This window comes from Macrotis lagotis, chromosome 2 (assembly GCF_037893015.1).
Source record: "Macrotis lagotis isolate mMagLag1 chromosome 2, bilby.v1.9.chrom.fasta, whole genome shotgun sequence".
NCBI lineage: Eukaryota > Metazoa > Chordata > Mammalia > Peramelemorphia > Peramelidae > Macrotis > Macrotis lagotis.
Window position 1 is genome coordinate 62,593,401 of NC_133659.1, and position 25,037 is coordinate 62,618,437.

The 25,037-nt window shown below is 35.8% G+C and overlaps 1 protein-coding gene across 2 annotated transcripts in view; it reads right to left on the minus strand.

Moving 5' to 3' along the window:
* Nucleotides 1-594: 594 nt before the first annotated feature.
* SELP (selectin P) overlaps nt 595-25,037 on the minus strand; it is a 62,663-nt gene continuing 38,220 nt past the window's right edge. The window contains exons 8-17 of one of the 2 annotated variants that reach the window (XM_074221965.1): nt 24,203-24,388; nt 23,167-23,352; nt 16,917-17,102; nt 9,818-10,003; nt 9,032-9,217; nt 6,783-6,968; nt 5,486-5,605; nt 2,768-2,798; nt 2,278-2,333; nt 595-1,381 (exon numbers count right to left, since the gene is read on the minus strand). In XM_074221965.1, coding sequence (XP_074078066.1) covers nt 2,279-2,333; nt 2,768-2,798; nt 5,486-5,605; nt 6,783-6,968; nt 9,032-9,217; nt 9,818-10,003; nt 16,917-17,102; nt 23,167-23,352; nt 24,203-24,388 — 1,322 coding nt within the window. In that variant the 3' untranslated portion in view covers nt 595-1,381; nt 2,278. The remainder of the gene's footprint in view (nt 1,382-2,277; nt 2,334-2,767; nt 2,799-5,485; nt 5,606-6,782; nt 6,969-9,031; nt 9,218-9,817; nt 10,004-16,916; nt 17,103-23,166; nt 23,353-24,202; nt 24,389-25,037) is intronic. The other variant, XM_074221966.1, reaches the window with a different exon arrangement.

Genomic DNA, 25,037 nt, shown 5'->3' on the forward strand with positions numbered 1-25,037 from the left:
TATGTATAATAAATAGGCATAAAAATACTAGATTTGATATGTATGCAATAGATAGTTATATAATAAATACTTAGTAAATAGATTAAACATCTATCTATAAAATAAGTATCAAATAAATACTTGATATTTACTTGATAATAATTTGATAATAGTAATAATATATTTGATATGTAGATAGGTATGTAATAAATAGAAATGCAATAATTACTTAATTTATAGAATAGAAATGGAGATAGATATATAATAGGCAATAAATGCTCATGAGATATGTAGATAGATAAGAATATAATAAATAGGTATGAAATAAATAATAGGTTAGCTATGCTAGGTATGTAATAAATGGATATGTAGTTAATAAATATTTACTATATAGACTAGTTTTGTAGATAGGCATATAACAAATAGATAATTGTATAATACATGCTTAATAGATTAGATATATGTAGATAAGTACATAATAAATTGACAGGAAGGTAATAAATCTTGATAGTATAAATATGTAGATATACAGAAATGTAATACTAGATAGATATATAATAAATACTTAACAGATTAGATATGTCGATAGACAGATGAATATGTAATTGATGAATTAAAGAGCCTTTGCAAATTGGGATTACAGCACTCAAGTAGTAATTTTAATGATGAAAACAGGAATGTGTATAGATTGTGTATCATTAAACAAACTAGCCAAATAGAAAGTCATATGAATTGAATTTTAATCCTTGGATGGCCTGAAGTGGGAAAGAGGGGAAAGGAATATCAGTCAAGGATTGAACAGACATGATGACTTTTCTCTTGATTCCATTTTCTTCTACCGTCTAGCATCACCTAGAGCACTCAACATCAGGTGTCAGAGAAGCCTCCCCTAAGCAGGAACCACTGGAGACAGAAGAGCATCATATATCCAAGGTGTATCTCCAAGCCGAGAGTTTCTTCTTTACTTCTAAAGTTGGTTTCTTAACTCTCTTTAATTTTTACCATTGTGTGGTGCACTCTGTAGTCTGATTTTTTTTAAATCTGTTTCTAATTCCAATCCTGTTAGACAGCATTGACATTATAGATGGTGATGTCTGGGGTAGGAAAATAAATTTCTTCACAGCTCCTTTGGACACTTCTGGTCCTAGCCACAGCTGCTTTGTTTTGTTGAGAAGGGTAATGGATAGGTGGAAAAAAAGTGATGGATGGGAGACTCAGGAGAATTGCAACCCTACTGAACCAGCAGCAGAGGAAACCTAGGGGAAATCAATGTCTTTTATTTACAGATATTCACAGAACACTGCAGATAGTAAGCTGCAGCAAATGTCAAGTCTGGCAGGAACAGGCATATTCTGAAATGGGATCCTGAGACAGTTGATGGTGCTGCTGTGGAGGAGCAGGTCTGTGAAAATGAGAGAGAGAACTGTCTTCAATCCCTCAAACCTTAACAGCACATCTAACTTCTTTTGAGCCTAGGGTCCTATTAACCAGAGTAGCTTCCTTAAGAAGAGTCGGTGAAAGCCAACAACTATTAGCAATGAACTTTCAACTATCAGGCTAGAACTTCCCTAAGTTCTAATTCATTGCTTTATCACTTTCTCACCACCAGCCATCCCAATCTGCTCAATACTAATTTCTCAGAGCATCTCAGTTTTACATAGCAGCACTCAGTAGGAGGAATTCAACTTAAAGTAAAATTATTTGTATTTAAAATCAGTTCCTCTGATTTCATTCGTATATGAATCTTCTTTGAGAGAAACTCCTCCTAAAGAGATCAACCTGTTCTCTTCAATTTACAGCTTGAGAATTGGGACTCAGAGGTTGTGACTTATCCAGGATCACACAAGCTATTATCAGAGAAAGGATTTTTTTAACGAGTGAAATTATTTATTAATTTCGATTATTTCTATTGTAGAAATTAGTGGGACACTTAGATTTGGAGCTAAGTCATAGCAGATCCAGAGTTAGGCTCTTAGAGGTCATCTGAATGAACTCTTTTATTAAACTGAAATATTAAATGATCTTTCCAAGGTCACACAAATAGTAATAACAACTCATATATACAGTACTTTAAGATGATCATAATATTTTCAGGTAGATTGTCCAATTATTATTATCCTCATTTTTCACTGAGATTCTGAAGTTATAACTTATTCATCGATGATGACCCAACCATCCAGTTTCTATCATTGCCTCTACCTCATGCCAAAATTCAATTTATGACCATTTCATAAAATTTCAAAGTCAAAATTCATAACCCTCCCTTCCTCTTCCTTTCCCTCCCAAGTTTGACCTTACCTTAAGAAGTTGAGTCAAAAGCCATGTTGGTAAAAACGCCAGGAGTTCCCATGACACTATAGAAGGAAAACATGATGGTGTTGGTCAAGAATGGAAGATGTTTTCATTGGTTAGTTTTTCAATGTTCATTTATCAAAGACATAAAACAATCATTAGAACAACACACATCCAATGGGACCAAGTGGAAGACTGAGTCCTTTCTTTTACTTAATTTTATTTTTTTTATTTTGAAAAATAAGTGTCCAACAAAGGACACTCTTTAATTTTTCCACAGGATTTTTTCTTCCACAGGGTTTTACAGTTGTAAATTATATCACATGAATCTTTAATTCAACCCCTACTGAGTTTCTAACAATTTTCCCCTTTCATCCCTCTTAAGTAAATATTCATTATTAATACTCCAGCTTTTGGTAGAAAAGGAACCAGGTACTTTAAGACTTGTCATTCATGTATATAAGTCTGTTAATTAACAAAAATATTTCTACCTTACCTTTGAGGGCTCAGGGGCCTTTTTCCATCATCTGATAATGGAAAGTGGGAAGACATGAAGAGTTGGTTTAAAAGGAAAAAAGAGACAAAAGGGAAAAAGACCATTAATAAAAGATATGATAGGGCAAAAACAGTGAGTTGTCTTTCAAAATGGTAAGAGAAGATAAGGGAGTGAGTGACCTGTTGAGTAGTTGAAGACAGAAAATCTAGGTTACAATCTCTGTTCTCTAATAAGTTGTAAGATATTGAGAGGATTGAAGCTTGGTTTCCTTATCTGTAAAGTGGGATATTAGACTAAATTGGAATAGTCCTAGCTAAGAGCATTGGGCTAAGGTTATAAAAGGAAATCTAGATTTATTTTAAGATAGTTTAAGACCAGAAACTGATATTAGCTATTCCCTGACTCCTCTGTTTCAATCAGAACACTTAAAGAACAACATATGACATTTTAAGAAAAGCACTGGACTTGAAGAGAGGAGTCTTGTGTTCAAATTCTGATTATTCTACTTACTACCTGTGTGACCTTGAACAAGTCATTTGAGTTTCTTGGCTTCAAGGTCTTTCTCTATAAAATAAAGGGATTGGAGTAGATAATCTCTAAGATCTCTTTCAGCTGCAAATGACCTTATGCTATTTTTTAGAAGTATTCCTTGAGAAGACTGTCCTCCAAAGGAATATTTGCCTTGGCCTCTTATCCATATCCAGGTCAGAGAGACTTCTTGGGGAAAAATCCTAGGAATTCCAAGATCCTGGCTTAGGCTAGTATGTTACCACAGCTATTCAAAATTTGAGTATGGGAAGTGTCACCAACATAATATGAAAAGGATATTATATTGGCATGATTTGAAGTACTGTGTTGGTAGTTAAAAATGGAACCAAGGATCCATCTAAAGGTGGTTCTTTCCAAAATTAAAAGGGAATATAGACACAGCTGCATTCCCATCATCTAGGCTAACAAACAGGCTTCCTGATGGTGTCAAATGGACAATTAAGTAGTCAGTAAGGAAATTGGAAAGGAGGAGAAATGACAAGTTCTTCATCCCTATCACCTAGCAGAAGCTTATCTGAAACATTTCAAAGTTAAAGAATGCTTCTCCTTGAAAAGAGGTCCAATGACTCCTGCATAGAGTCAGAAATTAGAGAGCTCATTTCAACAGGTTTCAGGCGTCAAATAACCCAGTGGCAGATCTAGGCCCCCTGGAATTGGCTTGTAATTAAGTAGAGGGAAAGTAAGCGAATAGAGGTAGAAGGGGCTCTTAGTTCTCTCTGTTCCTCTCACTCACTGACTTTATCAGCTATCCCCAGAAGGGACATGAGGTTGTCCTTGTCCTGGACAGGTAGCAGAAATGGGATATATTCCTTATGAATTGGGCTAGCAGCAAAAACAAAGGTTATAAGGCAGAATATCAAAGAGTACCTATAGGTTTTTTTTTCCCACAAGAAACCTAGAAATGGATCTAAATCAGGAGATCTTAGTCAGGAATTTAAGTTTTGCTTCCCGAAGTCATTTAAATGACACATTAATTATAAGACTGTATTGGGGATATGGTCCTCCTTTATCCACCTGTGGGGTTTCTTCCCACAAAAAAATGAGGAAGACAATATGACTCTGGAGTTGGAAGGCATGAGTCTAAACTACACTTCTTTCTTATTTCAACTTGGGCAAGTCACTTCACTTTGTGGGTTTTAGTTTCCAGAACTATAAAATGAAGAGAATGGTCTAGATGGCCTCTGAGGTGCTTCAAGGTCTGGTTCTAGAAATCAATGTCCATTTTAACTTTGAACAAGAGATTATGAGTTGTTATAATTAGAGAGATGAACCCTTAAATGTTAAAGATATTTCCATCCAGAACTGACTTATTTACTCTATTCTCAGAGTAAGGCTGATTTTTATAATAGTTCTTTTTCTGCAAAAGAAAAAAATTCTGTCCTTCACCATTTTTCATCTCCTCTCTCATTTATAGTTTATGTTAAGTATATACATGGTTATTTGCACATTGTTGTCCCCCATTAGAAATGTGAGTTTTTAGAGGGCAGGGACTCTGTTTTTGTTTTCCTTTGCTTTCTTAGTATGAGTACAATGTCCAATATGTTTGTTCAGTTGTGTTCAGACTGTCTGTGATCCCATTTGGGGTTTTCTTGGCAGTCACTGGAGTGATTTTTGATTTTCTTCTCCAGTTCATTTTACAGATGAAGAAATTGATTCAAACAGGCTTAAACGACTTTCCCACAGTCAGTTAGGAAATATCTGAGGTTGAATTTGAACTCAGGCCTCCTGACTCCAGAACTGGCACTCTCTCCTCTATGCCCCCTAGCTGCCCTAGTATATAAGAACTTCATCATTGCTTGTCAAATATTGACTCATATCTGATCTATTAAATATCTGTCTCTTACTTGGATTAAGCTTACCCTCAGAGTCAATAGAAATACAATTTCTAATCCTTTTTACCCAGAAGAACTATATCTATATATCTATCTATCTCTATCTCTATTTCTATATCTATCTATCTATCTATCTATCTATCTATCTATCTATCTATCTATCTATCTATCTATCTATCTATCTGTTCAATTTGGCCCAAGGGCTGGAGATGCTGCTACTCAAACTGATCTTAACTTTGTTTCCATGTAGACATACTATCCATGAAATACATTGCTTAGGGGTTTTCACAAATACCTAACAACAGATAAAAACAAGACCTTATCTTTTCTCCCTTACCTTGCCTTCTGAAACGTTTCCTTAGAAGAGCCAGGATTGAACCACCTATCACAAGACCTGATACAGATGCAACTGCTCCTCCAAAGTAAGCAAGGGCTTTCTGGACAGACAAGGGTTCCTCTGCAATAAATTTGACCCACACATGTTAGTATCAGAATTTTCAGCCATTCACCAAAAAGGATCCTAAAGATTCTACAAAATATTATGCAATTGTGCCAACTTGCAGAAACCAGTAGTTTTATTTGTCAGATGTCCTGATGTTGATGATAATGATACATATAGAAGAAAGCAAAGCAGGAGAAATATTGAATAATGAATGGGCAAAGGTAGTAAGTATTAATAGGGATTAAATCATAAATGGAATTCTTAAGTGTTAGGATAAGGACCAAATGAAAGGAATCATACAATGGACATTAGACATGAATATTCAAATACACAAGATTATAAAGGACTTTAAAAGCAAACAAAGGAGGGGATTAGGGAACTCCTGGAGTTTATTGACTAGGTAGATGCCATGGTTGAACTTGCATGTTGGGAAGATCAATCTGATGGCCAATAGAGGATGGATTGGAGTGGGGAGAGATTTAATGGGTAGGTAGATCCACCATCAGGCTATTGCAATAGTCCAGGCATGAGGAAATGAGGGCCAGGCCTAGGGTAGTGTGAAAGGAGAGAAGGGAACATATAAAAGGGATGTTGTGAAGGTTAAAACAAAACTTGGCAACAAATTAACCATGAGGGGTGAGTGTGAAGAGCTGAGGACTGAAATAATGTATCTGGGAAAATGATACCCTTGAGAAATAATAGGGAAATGAGGAAGAGGGGAGGATTGGGGGGGGGGAATAGTGAACTAAATTTTGGATATGTTGAACTTAAAATGTCTACAGGAATATAGTTCAAGATGTTCAATAGTCAGCTAGAGATATGAAAGTGCAGGTCAGAATTGAAAATCCAAACTATTGAGTAACATTATCTCATGAATCCCAAATTAGATAAGATAAATCTAGATGAGATAAATCTAAACTTTTAAATACCCACAATTTCCTGGCTTTGGTGAATAAGGAAAATTTATTTAATGAAAGTTTAAAAAAAGGAGTAGTGATTGGATGTCGAAGTTGTTGAATTTAAACCCCATCTCTCCATGAAGCAAAAACACTGCTCCATCCAATGTAAAAGAAGTATTATGCAAACATGGAGAAAGGTTGAGAGGGAACCCTGTTAGAAAGAGCCAGAGAAGCATTGATTTTGCAGTCTGCTAGGGTTTAAGATGGCATTTTGACTCATTAGATTAATATACCTTGGCAAGTTGGCATCTTTTTGGACCAGGTGCCTTCTGCTTGACACTTTATTTCTGGGGAGTTGTCCAGCACTTGACCTTCAGGGCAAGAGAAAATGCACGTGGACTCATAACTGAAGAACCCCCAGGGATGAGAACAATTCATCAGTATTGGTTTAGGAAAGGCCAATTCTGGACATTTGACAACTGCAAAAAAAAATCAGTATAATTTCATTTCTACTCTGGGTAAATGTATATGATGATAATAACCAAGTCCTATGTGGATAGTGAACCAAACTTGGTATAAAGGAGACTTTGGTTCAAATCTCTGACTCTATATATCTTGACCATACTAACTATACTCCATGTCCATCAGTGCAATTGATGACTATCATTTTCTCCACATCAATAATTCTCAACTTTCTTCTCTTGCCATAAGCCCTCCATTCTGCCTTCACTTTCATCTTCTTAGAAGAGGACTTTGTTTGCTATTTTGCCGAGGAAATATAAATAATTTTTTGTGTACTCCCTGTTCCCCTCACTCTATAATTTCTTATTCTCTCCCATTTTGTTCCAGTCTGTAATACAAAGTGGCTGTTTTGCCTTGTCAAAACCAAATACTCTATTTTTTAATCTTGATTCCATCCCTTCCTATCTCCACTGTCCACCAAAAATGTTCCAATTTTCTCATCATCAGAAAATAAAAACTAAAGACAGCTTTACTTGTTCCTACTATCTCCCCAAGAATCCTCTAATTCTTCTCTCATTTTCTCAGAAAGTCACATTCATTTTCTCCATTTCCTAACTATTCACTCACTTCTCAATTCCTTGCAACCTTCTTTCCAACCCTTTCACCCAACTGAGCTTCTTCAAGGCAACCAGTGATTTCTTAGCCGTTAAATCCAAAAGTCCTTTATTAGTTCTTAATTCATTTGACCTCTTCACAGTTTTTGATATTGCCAATTATTTCTTTCTCTTGGATATTTTCTTCTTCCATGGCATCTATGGCTCTCTTCTCTCTTGGTCCTCTACCTATCTGAACATTCCTTTTTAGTCTTTTTTGGTGGGATCATTATCCTGATCCTGCTTCCTATAAGGGGCTTTGTTGTAATCTCTCTACACTCTCTGAATGACTACATTTGGTTTCATGAATTCAATTATCATCTCTATTCAAATGTCCTGAGCTCCAATCCCTCTTTACTAATTGTTTAATGCATATTTCTAATAATTATCTCAAACTTGACATGTCCAAAATAGTATTCATAATCTCTTCCTTTCTCACCTACTCAACCTTCTTCCTAACTTATTTATATAAAGAGGACTTTAATCCCAGCCTTCAGTTGAAAATCCATTATTTCTTTTTTGTTTGTTTGCTTGTTTGTTTTTGCAAGGCAATGGGGTTAAGTGACTTGCCCAAGGTCACACAGGTAATTAAGTGTCTGAAGTTGGATTTGAACTCAGGTCCTCCTGACTCCAGGACCAGTGCTCTATCCACTGCACCACCTAGTCATCCCCCAATCCATTTCTTGAGAAAACCCATTATAATTTGGGATATATCTAATTAAAAGATACTTTTCTGGTATCAAGCTTATTTTCTCCTCTTTGCAACATCTATTTTTTACCCTAAGGTCTAACTCTGATGCCAGTCAAATTGTTCCACATGACAATTTCTCATATATTTGAGGAGTTATCACCTTTCTTCTTCTCCCAAATCTTCTCTAGGCTAAACATCCCTAGTTCTTTTAACCAGTCCTCCTAACACAGAAACTTGACCCCTATTAATCAATTACTCCTGACATTCTCACTCAATTGAAGTTAATCTTTTTAAAAATTGTCATTGATTTCTTAATCCCCAAATTTGATGATCTGTTTTCAGCCCTCATCTCTCTTAACATTATTGCCTCTCTCCTTGGATGCTTTCTTTTCTCAGTGTTGTTGGAGTTTATTGGTTGTTGTTGTTTTGTTTCTAAGACACTGTTCTTTCCTAATCCTCTTTTATCTATGTGACCACTCCTAAGTTTCCTTTTCTGGTTCATCATCCATATTAAGTCCTCTAATTTGTAATGTATCTCAAGGTTCTGTTCTAGTCCATCTTCTCTTCCCCCCCCTTATAATATCCCTTCTTAACCTCATCAGCTTCCATGGGTTTAACTACCATCTCAATGCAAAGATAATCACCATACTTCCAATTTAACAAACTCATAGCCTCAGTATTATCTTAGATTCTTTATTTCCCTGTACTCATTTATTCTGGTTTAAACAGACTTTACCTTCACAAGTTGGAGGAGGTGTTGTCCATTTGCCAGAAGTTAAGCATTGCACATTCTCAGATCCCTTCAGCATGAAGCCTTTGTTACAGGTAAAATGGCAGACAGAGCTGACCCTGGAGTCTCCATGGTTGTAGGAACACTCCTGACTTCCCCACTTTGGGTTATTTAATACTGGGCACTTGACGGCTAGAATAACAAAATAGAAGGATTACGAATCATGGACTTATTATGAAAGTTGTTTTGCTGAACTAGCAACTTAGGAACTCACATTTATCTTCAGTTTGAAAATGGTACCCTTACCTTTACTGCCAAACTATGATTCCCATTCTATCTATCCCAGAGGCAACATATACTGCATATAATGAGGCAGTACAAGGAACATTGGCCTGGAAAATGGTAGACCTGAATCCTGGTCTTCCAATTATTATGGACTGGTATTCTCAGTCTTCTGAACCTCAGTCATTTCATCTATAAAATGGGCATAATATGATGGCACTATTCTTGTACATAGATTTGTAAGAGTATTTCATCTAATTGTTTTTCAGTTATGCCCAATTCTTCATCATTCCATTTGAGATTTTCTTGGCAAAGATACTGGGTTTGCATATCATTTTCCAGATGGAAAAACTGAAACAAACACAGTTAAGTCAGTTGCCCAGTGTCATAAAACTAGTAAATGTGTAACTTGAATGTAGAAAGATGAATCTTTTTGACTCCAAGCCACTTAGCTGTCCTTTATTTCATAAAGCACAGATTGTTATAGAAATGTGAACAATGACAATTTACCTTTACAATATGGAGGGGGGTTTGTCCAGGATCCTGAAGCTGTACATGTGAGTTTCTGGGCTCCCATTAGCATAAGTCCCCTCTTGCAGGAGAAGTCACAAGTAGAATTATAGATCAAGTTTTCTTGTGTCGCAGAGCATTGTAGTATCCCCTGGGGTGGAGCAATTAATGGTGGACATTTGTTTGCTGCAACATAAAATAAAATTTCTTGAACTCACAAAAGAAACTTTATCCTATTCATTATCACAATGAATTATATCATGCACAGAGCTAAAGACTTTTTCTAATTGTAAGATCGATTAGCTAAGACAATGAACAATTAGGTAAACTGGAAGACACTTCTTTACCTGAGTCATTTAAATTTAGACAGTGCAAAGCATTTAAAAATGTTGCAAAAATAGTGAAAATCCTGGCTTGGGCATAGGTTAGCAAATGATTCTACTAATAATCTTTGTAATTATCAAAATTTAGGTAATTCAGAAGTCTATATTTAATTAACTTTTCTGCATTGGAGTAGATAGTTTTCATGAGTTTGTATGCTCAAAAAAAACCCCATCACCTAGAAACCAACCCTTTGATTACTTAAATAGCTATTTTCATGATAGGATAGAAAAATTTTCAGTCAAAAAAACTTTCCACAATTCATCACCAAGTTCATGATCAGCTTCTTTTCATGTTGATAGGGTCTGCCAAAATTTGGGTTTTTTTGTTATATCTGAATAACTGGAAGACCAATAGTTTCTTTTTTTGTCTTTTCTATGCAGGTTTCCTTTTGATTAACTTTTCCCTCTTGCTGATTTAGAGTAGAAGTAGTTTTCAGAACCTTTGCATCCTGGACAGCACCCAATGATATTCATTTACTAGGAGCTACATAATGCAAAGTTCTGAAGTCCTCATAACATGAATATGCTTGAACAGTCATAGTAATATATTGAATGATAATTTAGTCTTCTCAAAAAAATTGAGAATTTTTTATGTCTGGAGGCATTCAGATTTGAAAATTGAATGGGGAAGGGACTAAGCATTTGTATAACACTATGTACTAGATGCTTTTTTTTAGAAATATCAACTCTTTTAAGGAGAAAAAGAGTTGATATTTCTAAAAAGAAGCCTTTCAAGGTCACATTATTATCATGCATATTTTATACTTGAGGAAAATGAGGTAAATAGGAGTTAAATGACTTGACTAGAGTTACACAGCAAGTAAGTGTCTGAGGTCAGATATGAACTCAGGTCTTCCTGCTTCTAGGCCTAGAGCTCTAAAATCATCAGATTTATGTCCATGAAAAATTTGGAAATGTATTTATTTGATACTAAAGACAAACTGTTCTTCATCTATAGTCTCATGGATTTTGCTAATGAGCTGAAGGGAGTTTGGGCTAACCTAGGTAATAGATGCTTAGAAGCCCTTGGACATGACCAGTTGAACTCTCTCTCTCTGTCTCTGTCTCTGTCTCTGTCTCTGTCTCTGTCTCTGTCTCTGTCTCTGTCTCTCTGTCTCTCTCTGTGTGTTCTCTGTCTCTGTCTCTGTTTCTCTCTCTCTCTCTCTCACACACACACACACACACACACACACACACACACACACAACACATAAACACACAGAAATAGGTCCCACTCTTTGTCCATTTCCTAGTTCAGACCATTTGTAGCTCAAAACCTAGACTTTGTGACCTGATTGTGGAATTCTGGTTTTGATCTTATTTTTAAGACTGATGTTCTTTCCCATTGTCTATTTTATGTTAACCTTTGCCTTTTCCCTTTTCTGTGGATTCCTGAAACTTATTCCATCCCCCAATCTTTACTTTTAACCTACTTTATGTCACACAACAAGCTAGGCACTGGGGATATAAAGACAAGAATGAAATCATCTCTCCCTTCAAAGATTTCACACCTTATAGATGGAAACAATTTGTATGTTTAGAAGTTTATACAAAAAAGAATCAAATTTATTTCAGGGGGCCATGTTCTTGATCTCCCATCTGTGCTAGGGCTTCTCAGTTATCATTTCCAGTTACTTTCTTTCTTTCTTTCTTTCTTTCTTTCTTTCTTTCTTTCTTTCTTTCTTTCTTTCTTTCTTTCTTTCTTTCTTCTTTCTTTCTTTCTTTCTTTCTTTCTTTCTTTCTTTCTTTCTTTCTTTCTTTCTTTCTTTCTTTCTTTCTTTCTTTCTTTCTTTCTTGCAAGGCAAACGGGGTTAAGTGGCTTGCCCAAGGCCACACAGCTAGGTAATTATTATGTGTCTGAGGCCGTGTTTGAACTCAGGTACTCCTGACTCCAGGGCCAGTGCTCTATCCACTGTGCCACCTAGCTGCCCCCTATTTCCAATTTCTAAAAGAGGGAAGGGTTATATTAATATAATAGACCCTGTTCAGGATTGGTCCTTCCTTGACTTTTCCCACAGAAAAGGGAATAAGTATTTATTAAGCATCTACTAGGTTCTAGGCATTGTGCTAAGTGATTATAAATCTCTCATTTGATCTCATTTGATTCTGGACAGAGTAAACTATACTAGTGTAAATCAAACAGGTTCTTATGACCATTTAAAACCTTTTATCATTAAACATCCAAGAAAGTGCAAGAAGAAAGGTATATCTATCACTCACTCCACTTTTCCCACAAGGTTCCTTATCACACAGTTGGATATCACTATCCATAAAACCCCTAGATCAATTCTTGGAGAAATGCCTTTCTAATGGGTTCCTAGAGGCTATCTGCCTATGGATCCCAGTTTCTGAAAACAAAGATATCCTTTCAATCAAAGGACTAGGGGAAAAAAGTGTCCAAATACAAAAGAAAATACTCATAACTATTACTTATTAGAATTGTCTTCTTTGTCATATTTGTAAATTATGAGAAAAAAATTTCCCTGTCCTGGATAACATGTAACTTTAATGAAGGACACTTGAAGCAGGGATGGGGTAGGGGCAATAATGTCAAGCATAGCTTTACTTTGCTAGGGTCTATAGTTGTGGGGGAAAGGGGGAAACCATCTCAAGCTGCTTTTCCTTAAGGATGACTTTTCAGGAGATGTTATTTGTTAACCTAAATATGGCCACACTTTTAAACTAACAGGGAAAAAAGATAATAATAATGAAAGGTGATTGTCAAGATGGTAGATTTAGGTGGGGGGGGAGAGGAAATTTTGCTATCTTAGACATGTTCAGTTGAAAAAGTAATTAATGGTTTTCAAGCATTCAAAGTACACAAATATGACTAAGTAACTTGTCCAAGGTCACATAGCTGGTACCTGTTGAAAATAACACTTGAACCCATGTCTTTCTGACTCCAGATAGTGTATTTTCCACTATGTAACACACTATGATGTTATTCATTTCAGCCTAACCAGTGTCCCCAGTTTAAGCTAAGCAAGTCCTCAGTCAGCAGCATGGTCTCTCTAGTCAGTCATTGAAAAAGCCTTTCCAACTTGGTAGAATCTTGCACAGCTTGGAAGAATCCAAGATCAACCACCTGCCACCAGAGGGCATTAGAGCGGAACTTCAAAGGAGATTCAAGACAAGTTAGGTCTGGGACCTCCTGAACATCTGCATTCTTTGAATTGAGGGAAATAGTAAGTGCAAAGCCCAATTTACTCAGGATCCCCTTTGCTAAAAGACAGATCATCTATGGTGTAACACAGTAGTGATTATAAACTAGGGATTCTTGGACTCTTTGGTCCAATGTCATAGACATTTTGGCTGTCCAGTGATGCCTAGGGATTCCTTTTCAGAATTATGCATTTAGCATAAAAATAAAAATACATAGGACTCAAAGGAAAAGAAAAAAAGAAAATTACTTGATAACTTTGTTATTATATTTGAAAGAATAGCAAGTTGTATATGATAGATTTGCAGTTTCATGTGAAATGATCTTTTTATTGAACTATGTTGTGGAAATACTTTTTTTTTGTTCTCCAAATTGAAAATAAAATTTAGTTGTAAAAATATATAGTTATCTTGATAATTTAAAGAGAAAGTTCATGGGCCCTAGATTAAGAATTGTACTGTCTACAGGTACACAATTTTCAACTTGAGATTTTTTTTTACTCTCTCTGTATAGCTATTTTATTTAATTACCTCTTTTCTTCCTTTTTGTCCATCTCATCATTAATAAACTGAGATAGTCATCTTTCACTAGAACAACAAAGTAAAAGAAGAGAAAATCCCTAGGAGTTGGGAATTTATAAAGGATAATGAAGAATGATGAATCAATTGAGATTTTTCCAGGTCACCATTTGGAAACTACTGTTCTATTAATTTAGTTAAATTTAGTTAAGAGATCCATTACTTGGGAGCAATAATGAAACCTTGACCTAATTTTTCATTAGAACAGATTATGGATACTATTTAAAGGGGGGAATGGTAGATTGTAGAAGTCTCTTGCTTATATTATTATGTAATATTCTAGTTATTGGACAGTAGAGGGCACTATTGTAAAGCAAAATGATGATCAATTTTGTACTGTTTGCAAATAAAGAGGTTATGACCCATCATCCTTGAAGAGTGGTCTTTTAGTTCCTTTCAAAAACAGAATGCTTAGGGGGGTGGGGGGAGGGAAGTAAGATTGGGAGAAAAATTGTAAAACTCAAAAATCAAATAAAATCTTTTTTAAAAAAATAGAATGCCTAGTTCTAAGAGTAATAGATTGAAGATTGGACTTAGAGACTGGATGACAGACCTGTTTCAGACATCAACTAGTTATGCGATCCTGAACAAAACACTTAAACAATTTCTCATTTGTAAAATGGGGAGGGATTATTGCTTTTAAAGTCAACTCTAAGTCTATGATCCTATAACTACTCATGTTTTTTCAACTGCTCTTCAACTCAATCCTTTCATGTTTTTTTCAACTGCTTTTCAACTCAACCAATTAACTTTTATTAAGCATTTTATATTTTTGAGCCTCTAGGGATAAACAAAATAATCCCTGACCTGAAGGGGCTTACATTCTATTGTTGGGTTATACTTGGTTTGAAGATAGATAAGTAAATAGGAAGAACTTTGGGTTGGAGATGGCACTTGAATTAAGCCTTGAAAGAAACTAAGGATTCAATGGGAAAAGGAGGAAGATGGAGAATGCATTCTTGACATGGGCTATAACTTTTGTGAAGTAGTTGATAAGAATAATGAATACCAAATGTGGCTAGATACGATAAAACTGGAATTTATCAGATAAGATACAACTAGAATTTATCAGAAATCAAAATGCTTGGCTTTTGAGTACCAAACTCTAATTGAACAATGACTGATCATTCTGATTTTCAGATATAAAGATGAGGCTCTAATTTGTCATGTATTTTAAGAGGTATTTCCAAGAATAGATTTGTAAACATGTATCCATTCCTTGAACTATAACATTTTAGAGCTGGAAAGGATCTTAGCAGGGAAAAGATGTTAGTGTGGAGTTAAAAGACATAGATTCAAATCCTAGTTCACAACTTACTACCTCTGTGATTTGGTGAATTATTTAACCTCTTTGGGCCTCAGTTTCCTTAACTGTAAAATTATGGGATGGAACTCAATGAATTCTAAGCATACTTCCAGCCCTAAATCTATGACTATTCTATGATTTAGTTTTGATTTTACTTGATCTCTATGAGCATGTATTTGAGAGAGGGTTACCACCAGTTTCTTAGAACTTAATCCATTCCATATATCCTATAATCTAGTGACACTGGCTTCCTTGTTATTCCTTGTTTGTAATTAGGAAACTGAGAAAAGCTACCCAGACCTTGTGAGCATGTGATGGTACTCTAACCAAGAAATTTAAATAGTCTGTTTAGGGGTACTGTATTTGGGACATTATGATCCACATACTTCTCTCATTACTTTAGAAATATTTTATGGATTAATATTTGAATTATGCAAGTATCTGGAGTCCAGAAGACCTGATCTCAAATCCAATTTCAGTCTCTATGTAGTTATGTAACTGTGCGAAAGTCTCAGTTTCATATAAAATTGGGATAATAATAACACTCCAGGATAGTTGCAAGGATAAAGTGAGACATTTGAAAGCTACATAGTGCTATATAAATATTATTATTATTATAATTATTATTAATTATTTATTATTGAAATGTCATTAGTCCACATCAGTGAGCCTGCTAAATGAAACATTTTTTAGAGGACAGAGTTGTAGCTTCAGTCAGGAAGGTCTGGATTCTCAACTCCCATCTGACAACCTGGGTGAGTTTCTTAACCTATTACTGTCCCACTAAGACTATAAATTACAGAGTTAAATGCATTGGTAGAGGGAGATTCTTCATCAAGAACTGATTATTCTGATAAAATCACATATCTGGTCCAAAATGCTTCATGATAACAATTTTAATCTCTCCTGTAAATGGGGAAATTGTCCTAGATAACTTCAGAGTTATCTTTCATATCTAGTACTCTGTGAGTCCAATGGTAATCTAAATAGATAACTGGCAAAATAGACACATGAGATAATCAGTCGGCACAAGGGAAGAACAGCTCACTAAAGTGTGAGAGAAATCCTCTCTTTCTCTTTATTGTCACTCCAGTATGACCATCTCAATAATTTTTTATCCCCTTAAGAACAGTAGAAGTTTATTGTCTATCAGATGAATAGTTGATTGAATTAATGAAATCTAGAGTATCCAGTAGGAGAATACTGGGAATTTGAAAGAAAACTGGGTGGTTGTTTATGAAAAGACCAATGGAAAAGAAGACTCAATGTCATATTCATCCTCCAAAATGGGGGTGGGAGAATCATTCCTAATCATTCAGAATTCTGTGCATAGCTGAAAGCTCAAATAAGGATAATAAAATAATTTCAAGGATTCGCTTAGTCTGTAACTTGTTTCTCTAGATATAACTTCACATAATAAATCTTATTTCTGAAAGTTGTCCAGAGAAACTTTCCAAGGGAGTACTTGGACTCTTAATATACTAATCGAAACTCATCTTTGGATGATTTCTTCTGTCCTAATTTAAGAATCTTGATAAGCTATTCTGAAATATCAACAGTTAGTACAAAAGTGGATCACACAAGGCTCAGTAGAAAGCATGGAGATGTTATGTTTGTTCTTGAGTCGCATGACACATGAAAAAGAAACAAATTAAGGGCTAGTTCTTCCTACCTCGACATGTTGGGGGGTCAGCTGTCCAGTGTCCAGAAATAGTGCAGTGTAATTTGTCAGATCCAATTAAAGAAAAGCCCTTATTACAGCTAAACTGGCAAGTTGATTTATAGCTGGAATCTCCAAAAGGGTGAACACAAGTCATTTTTCCATCCTGGGGTGTTAGCAGAGGCTTGCATACAATAGCTGCAATGAGAAGTGATAAGAGGTTGAAAAGTTTATTTCAGAACATAAGAACCCACAGATAATCTGAATTCATGCACTCAGACATTATCCTCATTATCCCCCTCCCAAAGTTAGAACATAATGGAAATCAATAACTTTCTGATGTGAATCTAATGGGGAAATACAATTATTAGCTCTATCGACTCTTGGAAGATTCACCATTCAAGAGCTTAAGCTAGGATAAGAAAAGAAGGAAGTGAGTTGACCCAACATATAATGTGTATGTATGTATATACACATGTATGTATGTGTATGCAGTGACCCAAAAGTCTTAGTGCAGTTTAACTCTAATAAATTAATGTGTATATAACAGATTATAAATGTGTGTGTATATATGTATGGGCACATGTATCTGTATCTACATCTTTTCTATGGTCGCTCCCATTTCTAACTTGAAAAGACAGTGGTGAGTGCAACTGCTACTTACTCTCATGAAGGCAAGGCACATCAGCAAGCATTTATTTATTATTTATTTGTTTATTTATTTATTTATTTTTTGCAAGGCAAACAGGGTTAAGTGGCTTGCCGAAGAAGGCCACACAGCTAGGTAATTATTAAGTGTCTGAGACTGGATTTGAACCCAGGTACTCCTGACTCCAGGGCCGGTACTTTATCCACCATGCCACCTAGCTGCCCCTATTTATTTCTTCATATAGTATTTTATCTTTTCCCAAAATTACATGTTGGGAAAATTTTAGCATTCATTTTTACAAGATTTTGAGTTCTAAATTTTTCTCCCTCTCTTCTTCTGAAAATGGTATGCAGTTTGATATAGTTTATAGAAGTGCTATTATATAAAATATATTTCTATAATAATCTCAGTTGGGGAGGAGAAGAAACAGACCAAAATATAGAAATTATCATAAGAAAGAATAAATTAATTGATAAAAATATGTTTTGATTGGTATTCAGAGTCCATCATTTCTTTGTCTAGGTGGATATCATTTTCCTTTGTACTTATCTTGGATCGTCGTGAGGGTTGGGTCATCCATAATTGCTCATCACACAATGTTACTGATACTATATACATTGTTTTCCTGTTTCTGCTTATTTTACTTTTCCTCAGTTTGAACAAGTATTTCCAGGTTTTTCTGAAATCTGACTATTCCTCAATTCTTATTGCACAGTAGAATTCCATTACATTCATATATCACAGTTTGTTCAGCACTTCCTCAATTGATGGGTAACCTCTCAACTTCCAATATTTTGCCACCAAAAAAAGAGCTATAATAGTTTTGCACATGTAGGTCCTTCCCCTTTTTTAATCATCTCTTTGGAATAGAGACTTATTAGTGGTATTTCTGGATCAAAGGATATTCACAGTTTGACTACCCTGTGGAGATAATTCCAAATTGCTCCCCAGAAAGGTTGGAACAATTCACAAATCCACCAACAGTGCATTAGAATCTCAATTTTCCCACATCCTCTCCAAAATTTCTTCTTATTTTTTTATTATTTTAGCCAATCTGATAGGTGTGAGGTGAAATCTCAGAGTTGTTTTAATTTGTGTTTTTCTAATCAAAAGTGATTTGGAGGACTTTTTCATATGCCTATTGATAGCTTTGATTTCTTCATCCGAAAACTTTCTGTTTTTATCCTTTGATCATTTATCAATTGAAGAAGTATTTATTAGGCACCTACTGTGTGCCAGACAATATGATAATACAATGCTTATACAAAGAAAGGCAAAAACCAGTCCTTGTTTTCAAGAAGCTTGAAAATGTGGACTATGTGACAGCAAATAATTCCATAGCCCTTTTCCTTTTTTTTCAGTCAGCACCCCTTTCAATGTGGCACAGTTAGCAGAGCAGAGCTGAATCTTGGATCCCTAACTTCCTAGCTGGATGAACTTGTCCATGTTACTTTGTCTCATTTATTTCAATTTTCTTCATTTCAATTTCTCATCTGTAAAATGAGTGCTAAATCAGGTTTCTGTCTTCAAAGATCTTTTTATCTTTAAAACTCTACACTTCGATGAAATCGCAAGACTCACTTTGTGTTGGATTTCCTGTCTCTATAGTTTTTTATGTTATTTCATGAAGTAAGAGCTATCACTTTGGCAACACATATGTACATATATATATATATATATTTTCTTGTGCACTTATACATGTTTGTTGCATATGTGTGTAGGTGGCTTACATGGCAGCTAGGTGACATGGTGAATATCTTTATGAGTTCAAACCTGACTTCAGACAAGTACTAGTTGTGTGGTACTGGGCAAGTCCCTTAAGCCTATTTGCTTCAGTTTCTTTATCTGTAAAATGACCTGGAGAAGGAAATGACAAACCACTCCAGTATCTTTGCCAAGAAAACCACCAAATGGGATCACAAAGAATCAAATATGACTGAAAAAATGACTGAATAACAATAGCAAGATATGTATACATGTGTATGTATGTATGTGTCTATATGTACATATTCACATAGATGATATCAGAGGGAACCCAAAGAATATAAAACCAAATCTCCTTGGCTTGAATAGGATGGGCTGGGAGTTGGAGAACCAGAATATATATCAATTCCAATAGCACAATCACCCCATTTTACAGATAAGAAAACTGAGATTAAGAGAGATTCAATGACTTGTTCAAGGACAGATTGTTACAAAGAATTTGAAGTTGAGTCTTCCTGGCTCCAAGTACAACATTACCACCTAGCAGCTATTTTTACTTGGTGAGCAATAGGAATCTTTAGACCTGAGATATTTGGAGATAAATTTCCCACTGGTCTTCTTGTTCAAGGACAAGTTTCCAAATGAGACTTCCAGGAAATTTTCTTCACCCTTCTCTATAATTGCCTTTCTTCAATTACATACATCATAAAATTGTCACTCTGTTCCAAAATATGTTTATCATAAGTTGGTTTTCCTGGGGAAAGGAACCAATTGGACAATATCCATGTCAACTGGATAGGAAAAGTGACTCCTGGCTCTGGGTGAGCAGCATTTTATCAGTTAGTGGATTTTCCACTATCCGGTCTAGTCTACTTCATAAGACATGGAGCCAAAAATGAGAAAAGAAGAGAAAGAAGTTAAGGGACAGATCAGTGGAAATGAAACACAAAATTTCAAACAGAAGGGGAGAGAAAGGTCATAGAAAGTAGCAACAAATGACAATCAGCTTGTTCTGAGAGCATCCATGTTATTTGGCAATGACTTTTAATCTCTGTTCCACAAAACTTAAGGGTTTTCTCAGAAAAGTTCTGGTAATGGCAGATGTTTTCCCTCACTACCCCCTTCACCCTATACCTACAATTCTTTCAAGTTGGGTCCTCAAGTTTTTGATGTCCCATAGCATGGACTATATAAATTGACCAAGAAATGAATTGATGGTAAGAGCCTACATTTTGGTGCATCAACTCCCAGACCATCTTTCAATCTATAGCTGACTCCAGACCCTTTGGCATTTAATGGAAGAGTCACTGATGCCTAAAGTCCCATGTTATTTGACTTCTCTTTAATTTCCACCTAATTCACCACAATGGCACCGAAAATAGGCTCGGGCTGTGTGGTGGTGGTGGTGGTGGTGGTGTGTGTGTGTGTGTGTGTGTGTGTGTGTGTGTGTGTGTGTGTGTGTGTATGTGTGTGTATTATTCATTTTCACTGGCTTTGACATAATTGTTTTCTGATTAACGATTTGATTCATAGCAAAAAAAAAGTAAATTCCTGTTTTTTGTTTTTGTTTTTGTTTTAGACTCTACTGGGATAGAATGACTTGCCAGAATGACCTGAGTAAAAATCTGGCCTTAGACATTTACTACCTGAGTGATACTGGGCACTTAACCCCATTTGCCTTAGTTTCTTCATCTATAAATTGAGCTGGAGAAGGAAATGGTAAACCACTCCAGTATCTTTGCCAAGAAAACATGAAAAGGAGTTCCAAAGAATCAGTTATGATTTAAATATAACTGAATGATGATAATAAAATATGCATACATGTATTTATTCATATATGTTCATATAGTTTCATATATATATACATATATGTTCATACAGATGGTGTTGGGGAAACCCAAATTGTTTCAGTCCTTAGCCACTAATAAATCAAAGGGTTCAAAGACTTAAATAGGAGGAACTGAGAGTTGAGGATCTTATCACCAAAGCTCTTCTCCTGATAAATTCCTATAGCCCTATCACCCCCATTTTATAGATGAGAAAACTGAGACTGAAAGATGTTCAGTGACTTACCCAGAGTCAAATAGCTAGTTTATATTGGAGGATTTGAAGTCAGGTCTTGATCTCTCCATGTACAACACGATCACCTAGTTGCTCCCACTTGGTGAGCAATATGAATTTTTAGACCTGAGATATTTGGAGGTAAATTTCCCACTGGTGTTCTTGTTCAAAGACAGGAGAGAAGTTCATCTCTAAACTAGTTAAGATGTTAAGTTAAGAGGAAATTTTCCTCACCTTTCCTCTATAATTGCTTTTCTTTATTTACATACATTGCAAAATCATCACTGTCCCAAATCCTTAATCTTTTGTTTCTATGTAAAAAAAATATGTTTATTGTAAATTGACTTTCCTGGGGGCATGGAACCAATCAAAATATCCATATAAACTGGAAAGGGAAAGGAAAAAACGGCCAGAAATATATTTCCTAATGTATTGTGGCTTTGCATTCTGACAGCAACAGCTGGGGTACAAATGTATGGGTGGTGAGATGGAAGTCAGAGTTAAGAAGGGAAAGTGAATCCTGACTCTGGGTAAGCATCATTTTACCAGCTAGTTGTTCCATGCTCTTTTTCCACTGTCTGGTCTAGTCCATCTCTTTAGTTTGGAGTGTTAATAGGAAATGGAACCAGAAAGAGTAATGAAGAAAAAAGAGGTTAAGGGCAGATCAGTCAGAATGAAACACAAAATTATAAACTGAAAAGGAGAGAAAGGTCACAGAACATAACAACGAATGGCAATCAGCTTGCACTGAGAACTCCCATGCTATTTGGCAATGACTTAATCTCTGTTCCACAAAACTCAAGGGGTTTCTCAGAAAAACTCTAGTAATGACAGGTGTTTTCCCTCACCACCACCCCCTCCACCCTATTCCTAGAATATGCTTATGTTGGGCTCTCCAGCTGTTGGTGTCCCATGGTGTGGACTATAGAAATTGGTCAAGAGATGAGTTGGTGATAAGAGTCTATATTCTGATTCACTGGCTCACAGCTCATCCTTTGATCTATACCAGACTCCAGCCCCTTTGGCACTTGACAGAAGAGTCATTGGTACCTAAAGTCCCATGCTATTTGACTTTTCCATAATACCATGTTTACCCATAATGACCCTGAAAATTAGCTTGGGGTGTGTGTATGAGAGTGTGTGTGTGTGTGTGTCTGTGTGTGTGTGCATATGTATGTGAGTGTGTGTGGTGTGTGTACATATATATTTCAAGCATTATCACAGGCTTTATCAAGCATTATCAAGAGCTTTCTGGTTTGTGGTCTGATCCATAGCAAAAAAAAAAGGAACTTCCTGTTTGTTTTTTGTTGTTACTGTTTAGAATTCCACTATGCAATTAGGTGACACAGTGGATAGAGCATTTTGTCCAGAAGGCCTAAGTTCAAATGTAGCCTTAGACTTAAATTAAATGTGATCCTGGGCAAGTCTCAACCCATGGAGGAAATATAAGCATAGAGGAAATGATGAGGATAAAGAGTCAGAACAGTCAACTAAAGAGATATAATAGCAATCATACTCTATGTTTCAGAACTGTTACACAGTTTAATACTCATAATTATCTTGTGAAGTGAGAAGGGTAAGTATAATTTATTTTCATTTTATAGAAATTCAAGAGAGGTTGAGACAAGGTCATAGAATTATAAGATCATAGGTCTAGATTCCTCATCTATAAAATAAAGATAATAATAGTCCCTTTGCCATATTTGTGAGGATCAGGTGGCACAATCTATGTAAAGATACTTTTCAAATCTTAAAATGTTATATGTCAACTATATGATTGTTATCATCATAATGATATGATACTTTCACTAAAGAGTAACAGACCAAACAAGAAAAATTTTACTGTACCATGACAAACTGGGGCTGGTGCTGTCCAGGTTCCAGATATGTCACACTCAGTAGTCTCTGCTCCTTTTAACACAAACCCCTCAGCACATTGGAATGAACATCTAGAATTATACTGAAATTCTGCCAGAGATGAGGAACAATTCAAGCTACCATGAACAGGACTCTTCAATGGATCACAAGTGATGGCTAAGGGAAAAACATTCACAGAATAAAGGAACTGTGTTTGGTTCAGCATCAATAGGAAACATTTATTGTGCCCCATCTATGTACTATAAATATACTAGAAACTGAGGGAATAAATGTATCAATAACAAAAGGATATGTGATTTCATTAGCTTGGAAAATACCTTTACATTATTCCCTAATATTCAGTTATCAAGACAGGTTGAAAAGGTTTTTTTTCCCTTCTTCCTGTATTGAGAATGGTGAGTTTTTCCCATCACAGTGGAATTTAAACACATTTCACATATGCATCTTACAAGATGAATATCTTTCTGTGTGAATTGGACCCATTTGGTGGGCATAGCATATAGATTTCAGCTTCCCAATGCCTTTGTAGACAAATCCTGAATTTAGGAGCAGGTTCAGATCATATAGGAATAACTTCGGCATATAAGGGAGCCATTCATAAGTAGTGTCTTTGTAGATTGTACTTGGCTTTTGATACCTGGTTTTGAGTCCTCTTTTCTATGGCCCACACTCAATATATCTGTTCAATAAATCAGTCAACGACATTTATAAAGCATTCTCTATGGGAAAGGTGACAGAAGTGAATATTCACCTTTCTGGATCGTATGCAATTGATTTATGGTTGTAACTAGTTTGTCTTCATCTTGGTATTGCATTCAACAATCCTATTCCCAATAGCTGAAGACCAGTGAGTAATCCCTATTCCCTTCCTCATCTACACTGTTGCTAGGCCCTAATGTGACCAGCTAATCTCCCATTCATAACTAAAGTGACACATTGAAGTTGAGAAGGTGGCTAGTGAGACTCTTTCTCAGGCCCTATTTGGATCTGCCAATAGAAAGTATACCTTGACACGTTGGTATTGATGATGTCCATTGGCCAGATGCCAAGCACCGGAGTGTCTCAAAGCCACTCACTCTATAACCAGGTTGGCAAGAAAAATTGCAGGTGGAATCATATGCAAAGACGCCATGTGATTGTTCACAGTTCATGGCACCTCTAATAGGGGCTTCCAGGTCTGGACATCTCACAACTATATGGAACAAGTAAGAGTCAACAGATCATTGCTAAGAAAAAAGAAAACCTGTACATTTAATCAGAGAACAGAGGTGAAGTATCTCCTATAAAGGGGAAATCTATGGGAATAGAGATCGCAAGAACAAAGTAGCTGGATAATGCAGTGGTTAGAATGCTAAACCAGAGTCAGGAAGACATGGGATCAAATTCAGTCTCAGATACTTACCGTGTGGGTCTTAATCTCTCTGTCTTACTTTCCTTGTCTATAAATTGGAAATGATAAGAGTAATTCTTTTCCAGGGTTGCTGTAATTGTACAGGGCTTTACTACTTTAAAACACTATATAAGCATTAGCTTCTAGTAGAAACTGGAGAGACTATCTGTACAAACTTGAACCTGGAGTCCAAATCCTTCTCTACAGTAGCCTGAAGTTTTTAGTATATACAGTAATTTTTCCTCCTGGCATTCCCATCTCCTACCTCCAGATGCTCTAACTTTCATATTTCTTATGTTTTCTTATTTCTTATGTTTTTCTAGGACATCCCAGGACCTTGTCTTTCTAAAGTCAGTCACCCTCTCCCTGTCTCAGAGGGTCACAGGATCCAAGGAGATAGAAGCAGGTTCCATTACTGGAAATCCTGCCCATAATAAATGATGAAATCCAG